Below are 13,275 nucleotides of genomic sequence, written 5' to 3' on the forward strand. Positions count from 1 at the left end.
CTTCAGATTGCCTGTATGCAAATCTGTAGGGTATTTTCTTAATTAATGATGAATGTAGGGGCAGTGCCACCCCTAGGCACGTACGTGGTCCTGGATGCTATAAGAAGCAGACTGAGCAGGCCAGTAAGCAGCAGACATTCCTCCTTGGTCTCTATTTCAGTTCCTGCCTTAACTTCCCCTGATGATGTACAGTAACCTGGAAGCCAAACCCTTCCTCTTCCAAGTTGCTTTGTGTTTTATCACAGAAATAGAGTTCCAAATTGAGATATATGAGACCATGTCTGAAAAATAATGGAAAGAAAGGCTGCAGTTTTTAGTTATCATTCCAATAGCATTATAAAATTATTGCTATAATACACTCAAGAAAACCCACCATGACACATGGGATGGGGAAAGTGTGGAACTATGTGATGAACTTTCCCCCTCAATTTCTTGAAACTTGTGTAAAGCTTTCTTAGATGCTGCAGCTATGAAAAGCACAGTGCCTGGGCTGTTTCTACATGGACACTGGGAGAGGCCAAGGCAAGCTCACTTCAGTAATGTGACCAAGGAAAGAGCGGTGAGCAGAAACATTGATGTCATTTCAGATGGAGGCTTGGGTTAGGATCTGTCAAAGGGCCTTTACATGGCCAAGCTTTCTAACTCAAAAGGGGGCAGAGCCTGGTTTGAGGAAGGCTTAGGAGAGGCTCTAGTCAGCTGAACACACATCTGCTGAAGAAGAGCTGATTTACAAGGGCACAGAGCAGAGACGGGAAGACCTTGGCATGCCAAAGTCAATGAATTTCTTTAGGGGAACAGGGGCAGTGTGAGCACCCACAGGTAAATCAAGACATCTGAGGGGGAATGAGGCTGTATCCACACCATACTTCTATTTTCTAAGTAGAAGTTAAAACACAAAAGGGCCAGCTAATGAATTTCTTCTGAGAACTGAAAGGATTGGCAGACAAGAAAACACATGTTTACCAGAGGGGTTAACTAATATCACCAAATACTGACACTACAGTTTCATTTTGCAACTTGGAAATTGCAACTCTTGAAGAAAGCAAAGGGTAGAGCGGGTAAGGGGGTGGGAACTGGCCTTCTCTAAACCTGTTAAAGATTGATTCGTTGAAAACAGGAACAAACTAGCCTGTGCTTAGCACACAGGAATACGAAAAATACCAGCATGTGAAAAGAAACTCAAAAGTCCCAGCCCACCAATGCCTTCAGGTGGATATTGGATAAATAACCATGTTTCTTTCCAGCACTTTAATCCCTACATAATCGCTCAGCTACTTAAAGATCTGACTTAGCTTGTGATGGAGAGACTACTGAGTAGAGAACTTAAGCAGCAGCCACAAACATCAGAAAAAGCAAGGGGAAGACAGTCCCCCACCAATCCAGAATCGTCAAAGAAATACCACAGGACACACAGCCGGCAAAAAAACAAACCACTGAATGAACCATTTTAACACTTAAAAGGACAGTTTTCAGGACTGTACCAAGACCAAGTTGACGGTGTAGGAAAAGCCTGCATATGAACCAATTAAACAATAACAACAAATAAAAAAGTGTCCCCAGTCCAGATCACAAAACCCCAAATTAAAAAATGTCTTGTGAATGATTCATATTCTCCAGGCAGGCTATCAGAAATAGGTATTGAAAAGAAGACACTGTAAGAAAAAAAAAAAAAATGTTGATGTAATTTCTTAACTAGTATTTCTAGAAAGAATGGTAGTTCTCTCTCTGTTGAAACACAGAAATAACAAGCAAGTGTTCAAAAGACAGTGAGACCCACATGTGTGAATAATGTGTGCACAGCATAGAGACTCACCTGTCCTCATCATCTGAGCACAAAGCTCCAGCAAAAGGCTTTAAGACTGACCCTAGTGAGCACAGGAAAAGCCACCTGAAGGTCAAAGCTTTATAAAACGATGATGCATCTTTATCCAATGTGCAAGATCTACAACCTGAATGTAGCAATGCATTTACGGACAAGAAAAGCAGCAAACACCAAGATTCCATGAATAATCTCTCTCTCTGTCTGCCTCTCTGCCTCTCTGTCTGTCTCTCTGTCTCTCTGTCTCTTTCTCTTCTCTCTCTCTCTCTCTCTCTCTCTCTCTCTCTCTCTCTCACACACACACACACACACACACACACACACACACACACACACACACACATAATCCTGACCTGCTTTTTGCTCAGAATTTCTGACTTATCTCTTGGCTCCCTATAGGCTTTCAGCTCCATCAATCAAAGAAGTAGTAATCATGGCGAGTGAAAAGGACAAAACAGAGGCTGACAGATGGGGATCCTTTAGTAAGTGGTTGACTCATAACATGAAGGCCTGAATTCTGTCCCCCACGACACATGGTGGGACATACCTCTAATTCCATAAAGCAATGAAAGCAGGAAGGACAGACAGACAGACAGTGACAGACAGACAGACAGATAATAAAACAGTCCTGACAAAAAGCCCCTGAAGGACACAGCTAAGCTCCAGAAGTGACTGAGTGACAGCTGCCTCCCAACCCCATCAGATCACAAGGAGGCCCATATGCTTAGCAAGTAGCTAAGCAGAAGTGATCAGAAGACTTGTAGGATTCTAGTATGCATAAATGGAACCCTTACATTTAATTCCATCACAACTACATACATATGTCCAAAACAAAAGGAGATATAAAAGTGGGCACAAGCCGGGCGGTGGTGGTGCATGCCTTTAATCCCAGCACTCGGGAGGCAGAGGCAGGCAGATCTTTGTGAGTTCAAGACCAGCCTGGTCTACAGAGTGAGATCCAGGAAAGGCACAAGCTACATAGAGAAACCCTGTCTCAAAAAAACAAAGAAAAAAGTGGGCACAAGAATAAACAATAAATTAATTCTTGTGTCAGATTATATTCTTCAGAAAAAAAATGATTTAAGAAGATCAAACTGTATTCTAAATCTGATAAAGTGCCACCAAATCAAGACTCCAGTTGTGAAAGGATGTACACTGGGGACAGCAGTGAGCCAGCTCAGCCCTCCAAATGACACTTCCAGAGGGAGAAAATGAGATTCAAGACAGTAAAACCAGAGCTGGGCACTGCCATGTCCAAGGCCCTGGCTTCTAGCTCCAGCCCTACCATAAACAGTCCTTTCTAAAAAGGTCACTCACAACTCCAGAGAATAACCTTGACTTGCCTAAAATGAAGAGAAAGGGGGGCAGCTTTACATGAGTGTCGGAGCACAGACTTGGTCTGCACGAAACTTCTATGATGTCACCCAACCTTCACACACAACGGCCAAGGCTAACAGTATCAGTCCTCCACCTACACAGGTACAGGGCTCGCACACAGCAAGCGAGCCCAGAGTCACAAAGCACATCCGCCTGCCTGGAGTGCAGGTTTCCAAGGCTGACACACATGTCCCAGGTTCACGGTGGGCTTCTGTTGCCAAGTATGTGAAAGGGTAAAAATGTTGCTTCTCTCTCAGGAGAAACAAAGTGCCCTGCCTGTGACCAGCAAGGCTTCTCCAGGAAGGCAGGGTGTTCTAAGCAGACCATTCATCAGGGCCCTTCTCCACGCTTGCTCTCCACAGGACATTGGGGATAAAAGTAGAAAATATGTAGGGATCATGAAAAATAATGCATGATACCTATACATGGAGACTACCAATCACTGCATTCTAAAACAAATAATTTTAAAATTGCCTCCTAATAGCAGTCATTTGTTATCAACGTACGACAAAGTAATTTGCAATACAGCAACAGCAGGGTGGGAAGTCAGCTCTCCTCAAATGTTGGCATTATTTTTGGTGTTATTGTGAACAGGCTAGATTTCTGTGATAATAAAGTACCTAGCATTCTATAATAATAACTAAATTTAATTTTAAAACAGTCTCGATGGTTTTAACTTTCTACCTTCACAGTGCTGCTAAAAAACAAAATAATGATGTCTTGCTTCTGCACAAATTTTGCAAATCTTTGCCAAATGGGAAATAATATTAACAAATCTCTTTCCTTTTAATAGAAAACAGTGCAATTTTAGGATTTAGTGGCTAAGGACTTGCATTTTTTCCATCAACATTTGGCAGCACCAGAACTGGGCCTCAATTCCCAGGAATGGTGGTCACGGCAGAGCCCTGGCTGTTCCCACTCTGAACTTGCACAGAGCATCCATGTCTTCAGATTACGGCCCATGAGTCAGCTTGCTAGCCAGTCCACAGCTGCTGTAATCAGATTTCTGAGTGAGCCATTTCCTAATTTTGTAATTACAAAATAAGGGTCATTTCATATGCTGGAAACTTATTTTTCCTTATGTCATCTGGATAGTGCTAGGACTATGTAAAATCAGACTTTCTTTTGTCTTTTTCTTTCTTTTAATTTGGAGAAGATGTAAATCACATGGGAGGAAAGGTGAAGCGATCCCTTAACAAAAGCAACCATGGCTAACTGTGTGTAAACAGGAGCCCCACAACCTGTCTACCCAAGACACCTACCACTTTACCACGTCAAGTTAAAACACACATGTGCACATAAACACACATGGATGTGACACGACTCTGTCACTTCTTAAACTCCTTTCATTGAGAACTGAGGCAGTCCACTGGGTAGGGGGATTACTTTGGGGCTGAGGAGGGACTAAGCTAGTCGAACTGCATCCTCATCAAACATTTAGGTTAAGTTTTTATTCTTCAGCACATTCTGGCAATTAGGTGACGTTTTCCTTGATGGAAAGAACCCTAAAACAGAGGTTTTTCTCCAAAGGTCAGGGCAGTCACTCCCAGCCCAGAACGGAAATGGCAGCTGGAGTTGCCTTGTAGTTCTGTTCTCTGCCTCTGCTAATTGGGATCAGGCTTGTTGGAGACAAGGAGTGAAAATGGCAGGCTCCCAATTAGCAAACGGCCCTTCCCGTCCCTCCACTTTCTAGCCCTAACTACCTGCAGTCAAGAGCTTTTAAGGTCTGCGCCGACTCATAGATAAGATTTTTATCAGTTGCAATAAAGCACAGAGACAAAGTCAGCTTATGACCCACTATCTGCCAATATTAAAAACATTCTATGCACAGTCAGAAAAAAGGATGTGGCTGAAAGGATTGCGAGCTTCTGCAAACGCTCTCTGACATCAAAGTGAAGAGTTTCTTGCTCTTTTTGTTTCCTGGTTTCTCAGAGGGAAAATGGTCAAAGAAGGAAAACTCAAAGTGCAACAACAAGCCACGCCACTTTGAGGTCCCTCCTGGTTCCTCTGAGCAGGCTCAAAAGGAAGAGATCCCAAGGTTAACATGAAAAGGGACACCCTCTGAAAGATAGACAGTCCTCTGCCTCCTGGGTTTTGCATTTAGAAACAAGGTGAGTTCATCCCTGTGAAGCCAGACCCTGTGTCTAGAGATCAAGTCCAGCCTGACCCCAGTGCAGGTCCACCACCTCTGCTATGCTGTAGATGTGAAATCCACCAATGTCCCCACAGAGGGAGACTTCTCCATGTTCCATATGTAGATGAGTCCCCCACAAAGAACAAGACATCTGCCTTCTGAGGGCCTGCTAGCTCAGCACCAAGGCAGACATCTGTCCTACACATGCCTGCTGTTTATTACCATTGGCAAAGCTGCTGTGGTCACAATTGCAGAGGGGGGCGGTGGAGGAGAGTGGAGAGGGGACACACAAGCTCTTTACTTAGAAATGAAGCAAAGAGCAAAGATCTAGAAGCTTCCAGACCTCGTCAGTTCAAATGGCATCCAATACAGGAAGACAGCCATCTGTTCTACTCTAGGGACCCCAAACTGTCAACACAGAAGGCTGGTTTTGTTTTGTTTGATTAACTACATTCTTACACCCAGAGAATGCAGTTCTCCTCACTGTATTTGAAACAGCAAAATAAAGAGAAGAGAAAGCTTCCGAAGGGATGGGTATCGGGCATTGAACCCAGAGGACTCATGGAGAGCATTTAACTAAGCAAATCACAGTTAGAGGAGGGCAGCTGGAAGGAATGGCCAGCAAGGGGGAGGAATCTGTTCCTTCTTTCCAGCCGGAACAACAGTGCTAGAATCTGGCCAAAATCATAATCTGACTTGTTTATTGTCTTTTTGTAGTTCTCAGCCCGTCAGATGTAGCCAGGTGTAACTAATTATCCTGCTGATGAGGAAGCGCCAACGTCTTCTTCCAGGTGTAGTGGTGTTGGTGCCAGATTTACTGAGTGGATCAGCATTTGTCAAGCCTCTGTGGAGGAAGATGCTTTAAGCTCAAGACTGAAGGGTACCACTTTCTTCATATCCCGCCTATCAAGTATTTCAAATAGCCTCAAGAGAGACAAATAGAGGCTCCGTCTTTGAGGAGAAATTAGAAAGTGTGTGGCTTCTCAATCCAATACCTTTTGATAAACACAAGCTTTTTTTTTATATATATCAAAATCACAAAGAAAAATGATGTTACTTGTGAGACCAAATATATCCCTCTGTGATTAAATCACACCCTTTCACAGATCTGGAATGCCATTTTTCTCCACATACTGCAATAACAAAATGTCATATAGCACATTTAGCCAACTGCTGGCTGTGGAACAATGATGCCTAGCAAAGACATGGTACGTTACCTGCTCTTGCTTCTCCAGCCACCGGTCTACCATTGGGTGGCTGGCACTTAGAGAGGAGCGGGCATTGTCTCTCTGGAACTGGTTGGACCAGCTACTGGGATCTCTCGGGAGGCTCCTGTAGTTTTCATCTTTCTATTCAAAATGAAAAAAAAGGACATCTTTATAAAAACACAGACCTCACAAATTAATGACACAATTGGGTTTTCTGATGTTGGGGGAATTTAGTCTATGTATTTGAAATATTTTTTCAAGTCTATACAAAATAAATTGAAGACATTACATCTAAATTGTACCCCAGAAATGCCAGTGAGTGCCAGGATGGGGAAATTTAATGGGGACATCATGAGATGGCTGCACAGAATGCACACAGTAGGCCAAGAATGTGCATCCTCCACGCTGTCACTCAAATCCATCTCCAGCCAAATGTACATACACAAAAGTGGCATGTATTTCTAGAGACTCACACTCTCAATCAAGGCTTTTCTCTTTTATTCTTTTCCAATATTATGACAATGAGATATTGCCAATTAGTTACCAAGATGTTGAGAACAAAAAAGAAACAATACGTTTTATTCTTCTTTGGGTTCTTGAAGTATTATTTGGGCAAAAGATTTAAGACTCTGGGTTTTTCTGTTACTTACATCACAAGACTGCTGTCAAGATTAACTTAAAGATCAAGGAAATGTCAGCCTATCATAATACAGACACATGATAGACAAATATTGTTCATCCTGACATGGTTATGACAAGCAATGTCTTTACATGAGTATTTGTTCACTACGTTTTCAATTCACCATAGAAGTTCCAAATGCAGTGCAGTATGGAATGCTTCTTTCAAATTGTAACAACAGGCTCTAACTTTTGAACTGCAAAAATTGATTTCAATTTTCTGAGAAGAAAGAAAACATCTGAGATAGGGAAGTCAAGTTTTTTCGGTCAATAACTAAATACAAAGTATTTTCAATAAGAATACTTTAAAAGTGCAACCCTCAGTTCAACTCAGGTTGTATGAGAAGTTAAAGCAACTATAATATTCTCTATAATAACTGTAAATACACTATGCAATATTTTACTGTTATTACTCATTCTCCTCCCCTGCTCTGTGTGTGTGTGTGTGTGTGTGTGTGTGTGTGTGTGTGTGTGTGTACATGTGATTGTACAGAGGGTGTATTCATGTATTTGCAAATAAGAATGCGTGCAGAGACCAGAGGTCAACTTGTCTTTTTCTACATCCCTGTCATTTTTGAGACAATCTCTTTTTCTCTTGTAGAATATTATTTTCCCGTGTGTTATTTTTATTTATGTTGCATTTGTTTAACTCTGTGAAGCTGTGTTATTGTGCCTGTCTGAAACACCTCATGGTCTAATATAGATCTGAATAGCCAATAGTGAGGCAGGAAATAGGATAGGTGGGGCTGGCAGGCAGAAAGGATATATAGAAGGAGAAATCTGGAGAGAGAAAAGATCAAGGAAGGAGAGAGGAGGAGGAGGACTCCAGGGGTCAGCCACCCAGGTACACAAGAAGCAACTGAGTAACAAAGAAAGGTCTACAGGAATAGAAAAGGAAAAGCCTAGAGGCAAAAGACAGACAAGATAATTAAAGATAAGAAAAGCTGGCAAGAAACTAAGCCAAGCTAAGGCCAGGCACTGATAAGTAACAATAAACCTCTGTGTGTGATTTATTTGGGAGCTGGATGGTGGGCCCTCCAAACCAGAAAAAAAAAACAAAAACAAAAAAACAACTTTCTCTCTCTTTCTCTGTCTCTCTCTCTTCCTCCCTCCCTTCATCCCTCCCTCTCCTTCCCATCCTCTCTCTCTCTCTCTCTCTCTCTCTCTCTCTCTCTCTCTCTCTCTCTCTCCCTCCCTCCCTCCCTCCCTCCCTCCCTCCCTCAGTGCTGGGGTAGCAGACACACATGCTGTTGTGTCCAGGATTTTTGTTTACCTGGCTCCCGGGGATGCAAACTCTGGACCTACCTCATGCTTGTGCAACAAGCACATTACCCATTGCTATACCTCCCCTGGCATTATTTTAAATACACAGGCTACCAATATCACAAAAATGAAACAAAGCCACACAGTAAGAGGCTGGCATACTGCAGACCTTGCTGTGGGCCAGGACATAGCTCTCTTCTTCCCTTATGGAATTCTACCATAAAATATGGCAAGCATAAGATAGTCATGGATTTATCTAATAGTATGACTCACGAAAATAAACAAACCTACATTGATCAACATAAATTTCGATGTGCAAGTCTAGAAAAGTCTTTATTAACTCATAAAAATAAAATCATCTTTTAAAACTTGGTGACTAATGGGGATAAAGAGATGGCTCAGTGGTGAATGGTGATTGCTCCTTTTACACAGGATCTGGGTTCAGTTCCTAGTATCCACATGACAGCTAACAACTGCCTGTAATGCCAGTCCCAGGGAATCCAGCGCCCACTCACCTCCACAGGCACCAGGCTTGCACACTGTGCAGATACATACATACAGGCACACACAAAGACACATAAAGTAAAACTAAGTAACATGCTTTTCAAAAACAACATTTGGTGGCGAAAATAAATATTGGTAGGAAGTACCTTCTACTAGAAAAGGTCTACATATCTCTGATTAATGAACTCGGGAAATGGTGAAGAAAAGTCACCATAACAATGCTAACAGTAAGTTCCAGTCATCCGGAAAGGGTAGGCATTCTAGGGACTAAGTGGCAAAGGGCCACAAAGAGAAGAGTGACTTGGTCTGACTTTCACATCAAGAGTGGTGGAGCTGTGGCTAGTTCCAGGCCAGCTCTATTCTCTCCCCGCCATCTGATCACTGAGGTAATTATTAACAGCTCCTTCCCCAGAACACAAGCCACTGAACAGAAGGGACAAGAAGCCTATCCTGTGTCTTCAGTTGGAACTGCATTTCAGAGACCCAACAGTGACAGCCCATGATGGTATGTTTGATCCTTCAGAAAATGGCCAAGCCCCAGCAGCAGTCAGGAAAACCCAACTATCAAATCTTTTCTCCCGTCATATTATTTTTGTAAAAGTCCATAAAAGGTTAGTAATAAATTTAAAAATATATCCATTTAAATCTATTTCACCCCCCAACCAAAGTAATGCAAAAATTCTGTATAATAGCAAATTGTCAAACTGTACATTAGCAAGTATCTTCCTTTAGACATAAAAATATGCTGAGCTCGGTAGCACATGCTTGTAATCCTGGTACACATAAGTCTGAGGTAGAAGGATCACAGCAAGTCTGATGCCTGCCTGAGCTACTCAGTATGTTCTAAGCCAGTTTAGACTACAGAGTGAGATACCCTGTAAATAAATAAATAAGAAAATGAATGAATGAATGAATGAATGAATGAATGAATGACTAAATAAATAAGTAGAGAGTGCAGATAACATAATGATTTATTAAACCATAAAACAGTAATGACAACTGAGCTTGCTAATGATAAGTAATGATTTATTACAGTTAAATTAGGACTTCATCTAAAAGATTATATACAAAAAAAATAGTGTGAGGAACCACTGTCCGTTTGTTGTTTTGTTTTGTTTTTAATTATAAACTTTCCACGTAAGAGGCTGTCCCATACAGCCACTAGTCTTTGGGAAGACCGTCCCTCTTGTCAGAGAGAAGCAGGTGTGGCTGCTGTGATAGGGGACTCTTCTGTCACCTGAATGCTTTGATGCAATCAGCAAGTGTAGACAGTCCCTGGCCTGGGAAATGCATATTAACTTTCAGCTCCCTGGCAAGCTGCCTGTGGGATAGACCTCTTCCAGGGAAGGCAGGTAAGAGAATTCCACTACACCCCTCCTGAAGCCAACCACAAGTCAACAAGAAGAAATTCCACAGAGCCACCCACTGCTCGACAGCAGCTGACTCTAGCAGGCTAAAGGAGGGCTTTCTCTCTTGGAAACCTGACAACCCACCTTATCCAGAATGCTGGGAACATGCAGATTGTTTCATGATTACCATGATGGTGATGGATGCACAATTACAATTTCATGGATGTTTTTAAAAGCCACTAAGTCTCACGATGTTGTAAAATACAAAATATTCAACGTATAAAAACTTCACATTGCACCCTCCTTGTATCACATGATCCTGAGGACTCCTGTGTGATGTTAAGACTTTGAACTCACACAATTTTTGACGTAGGAGTCATGACTTTAAAAGAATTCAATTTTGCACTTTAACACCCTTTCCTTTTTTCAATTACTATATTTATTCATTCAGGCGAGGGCATGTGCCATTTGGGAGACAGGGCAACCTGGACAAATCAGTTCTTTCCCTCCCTGCCCGGTGAGTCCAGGGGATGGTCAAATTCCTCAACCTCACCAAGCCATCTCAGCAGCCACAGCTTATCATTTGTTCAAGAAATGACACCCAGAGAGGAAAGAAAACTATTTTCAGGATAGTTAACCAGAACTATGAGACTAGCTTACCCATCAAAAGAAGGTTCAACAGCTACCTTGTAAATGAGGGCAGAGAGTCTAGTAGTTGTTATGTTTCAGTGCTGAAAGGCATGACCTCAGGCAACTCCAGGGCAAGGTGAGTTGCCCTGTGTTGGCATGGCTTACCCCACATGCACGGCTATATTGAAGTACAGCCCTCTTATCTATGACTTAATTTTCTGAAATCTTCATTACCCATGACTAGCTGAAGTCCAAAAATTCCAAAGGAAAAATTACAGGAGTAAACTATTGTTTTAAATTGCAGAACAAGACCTCTAGCTGTCTTGGTCTAGCCCAGCCAGGAGATGAGTCATGCCCTGTCAAATCCCCACACTGTGTATACTACCTACCCACAAGTCATTGAGGAACAGACAGTTATCAGCCAGATGACAGCTTATCATGGAGCTTGGGACCAGGTGATCCTTTATTTTTCTTCCCAGCAGCTCAGAATGCAAGCATGGTGAAGTAACCCAGAAGAGACTGTGACATCTGATTTCCTTTCTACTGAAAAGGGTCTTCAACTTAATAATGAGAGAAAAGGCCACATGCTGAGGTTGCCAGGATCAACAGAAACAATATTCAATCCATACAGATGTGAAGGAAATAGACCTGGGCTCTGGTGCTGTGGGGCTTCCAATGACAACAGCCACATCATGAGCAGTCCTTAATTAAGATGGAAAAGCACTGACTGGGAAGTACAGGACTACCTAAAAGTTTAGACACCTTGTTCTGATAGTTCATTTTACCCTAGGCTAATGACCAGCTCCTAAGTATGTATAAACAATGCTAGTGTGCATGTACTGTTTCCTTCCTATCCTTTCTTTATACTTAATAACTCCTCAGAGTCATGGAAAAGATAAAGGATTAGGAATATACATACAAAATTCATTCCAACATAACTATAATAATACAGAAAACTTAGACATCTATATATTATTCATCATAATTAGTTATCCAAGCAAAATGGAAGCATATAAAATTCTATCCCTTATTTTGTACACATCTAATTTTTATGCTTTCCCCCTTTGGGATTTTAGAAGTACCATCTAACATCCTAAAATTCTGAACTATCACTCTCTATATGTGACAGAAACATCTCCAGTTGCTTATTTAGCTCATCGAGAATGACAAGATTCTTGTCAAAAGCCTGCTGGCACTGAACTCCAGAAGGTCCATGTAAAACTTACAGGAATGCCTACAATGCATGTCCAGATAAAGCCAATCCTCTGAGTTGAAAGACTTCATAAAAGCAGAAGGAAGCATTCTGGTTTTATTTTGCAGAAGTTGGTGACAATGTTCCTCTCAAACAAGAAAACCATCCTTGGGAACACAGGTCAGCATGTGCTAGAAACATGGATGGTTCCTATATAAAGAGGGCTGGGCAGAACTTGTAGAGATTCCGGCCTGAGGAAAAGATGGTCAAGATGTCTGAATCTCTCTGGAGCCAGCTGACAGGCTCAGAGAACAGACCAGAGCATCAAATGTCAAATACCCAAACTCACTTAGGCTCTTAAGTTTTGGAGCAACATCCTTATTTGTTACTCATTTACCGAAATAGCTCACGATGCCAGGTAATTTCTTTATGCACCTTTTCTTTTTCAGAGTCAGGGTCAGCCCCAAGCTCTGCACAAGCTGAGCAGTGCGCCACCCTCCAAGTCCTCGAGGTAGAATGTAGAAGCTACCAGGACTGCTGGAGAGAATCCGACTTAACTCCCTTGTGTATGAAAGAAGAAACAGACTTGGGGAGCTACAGGGTATGCTCTGTAAGATGTGGGCCAATGGGGGTCCTGCAGGGACCCAGCACTGCACCCCATTCCTCAGTGGTTCTGGGTAAGGAGAAGCCACAACTCCCTCTTCATCTACTTACAGTTAGCTTCCATGGGAAAGGGAGGAGTTTCTGATATTCACTGATTCTCACACCCCCGACCTCCTAAGTTTTTACACAGCAAGTGCAGTCTCCAGGGATGAATTACATTTACGGCAGTGATAGCAGGAGACCAGCACATACTACCTAGTCTTCAGAGCAACCACAGTACAGCATCTGCTTGCCAAGTGTGTCTCATTACAAGAACCTCTTCCCACACACAAGTAAGAATCCTTTTTCTCTTGGAAAACATGATGATGGTTGGGGAGGAGGACCTGAGAGGGGAATTTACTTTTTTCCCCGAGTTACCAAAGTGCTTTCTCCTGAATTCTGAGATGCTACAGAACAGAGCTGATAGGGAACAGTTAGAGAGAACAAAAGCTTTCATGGTCTCATTGGTAAGACCTTTC

General features: G+C 42.3%; 1 protein-coding gene across 8 annotated transcripts in view; it reads right to left on the bottom strand.

Moving 5' to 3' along the window:
• Window positions 1-13,275, bottom strand: part of Pard3 (par-3 family cell polarity regulator) — a 539,860-nt gene that overhangs the window by 279,237 nt on the left and 247,348 nt on the right. For all 8 annotated transcript variants that reach the window (XM_036187591.1, XM_036187588.1, XM_036187587.1 and 5 more), the window contains one exon: window positions 6,548-6,679. In XM_036187591.1, coding sequence (XP_036043484.1) covers window positions 6,548-6,679 — 132 coding nt within the window. The remainder of the gene's footprint in view (window positions 1-6,547; window positions 6,680-13,275) is intronic.

Source organism: Onychomys torridus, chromosome 5 (genome assembly GCF_903995425.1).
Source record: "Onychomys torridus chromosome 5, mOncTor1.1, whole genome shotgun sequence".
In the NCBI taxonomy this organism is placed as follows: domain Eukaryota; kingdom Metazoa; phylum Chordata; class Mammalia; order Rodentia; family Cricetidae; genus Onychomys; species Onychomys torridus.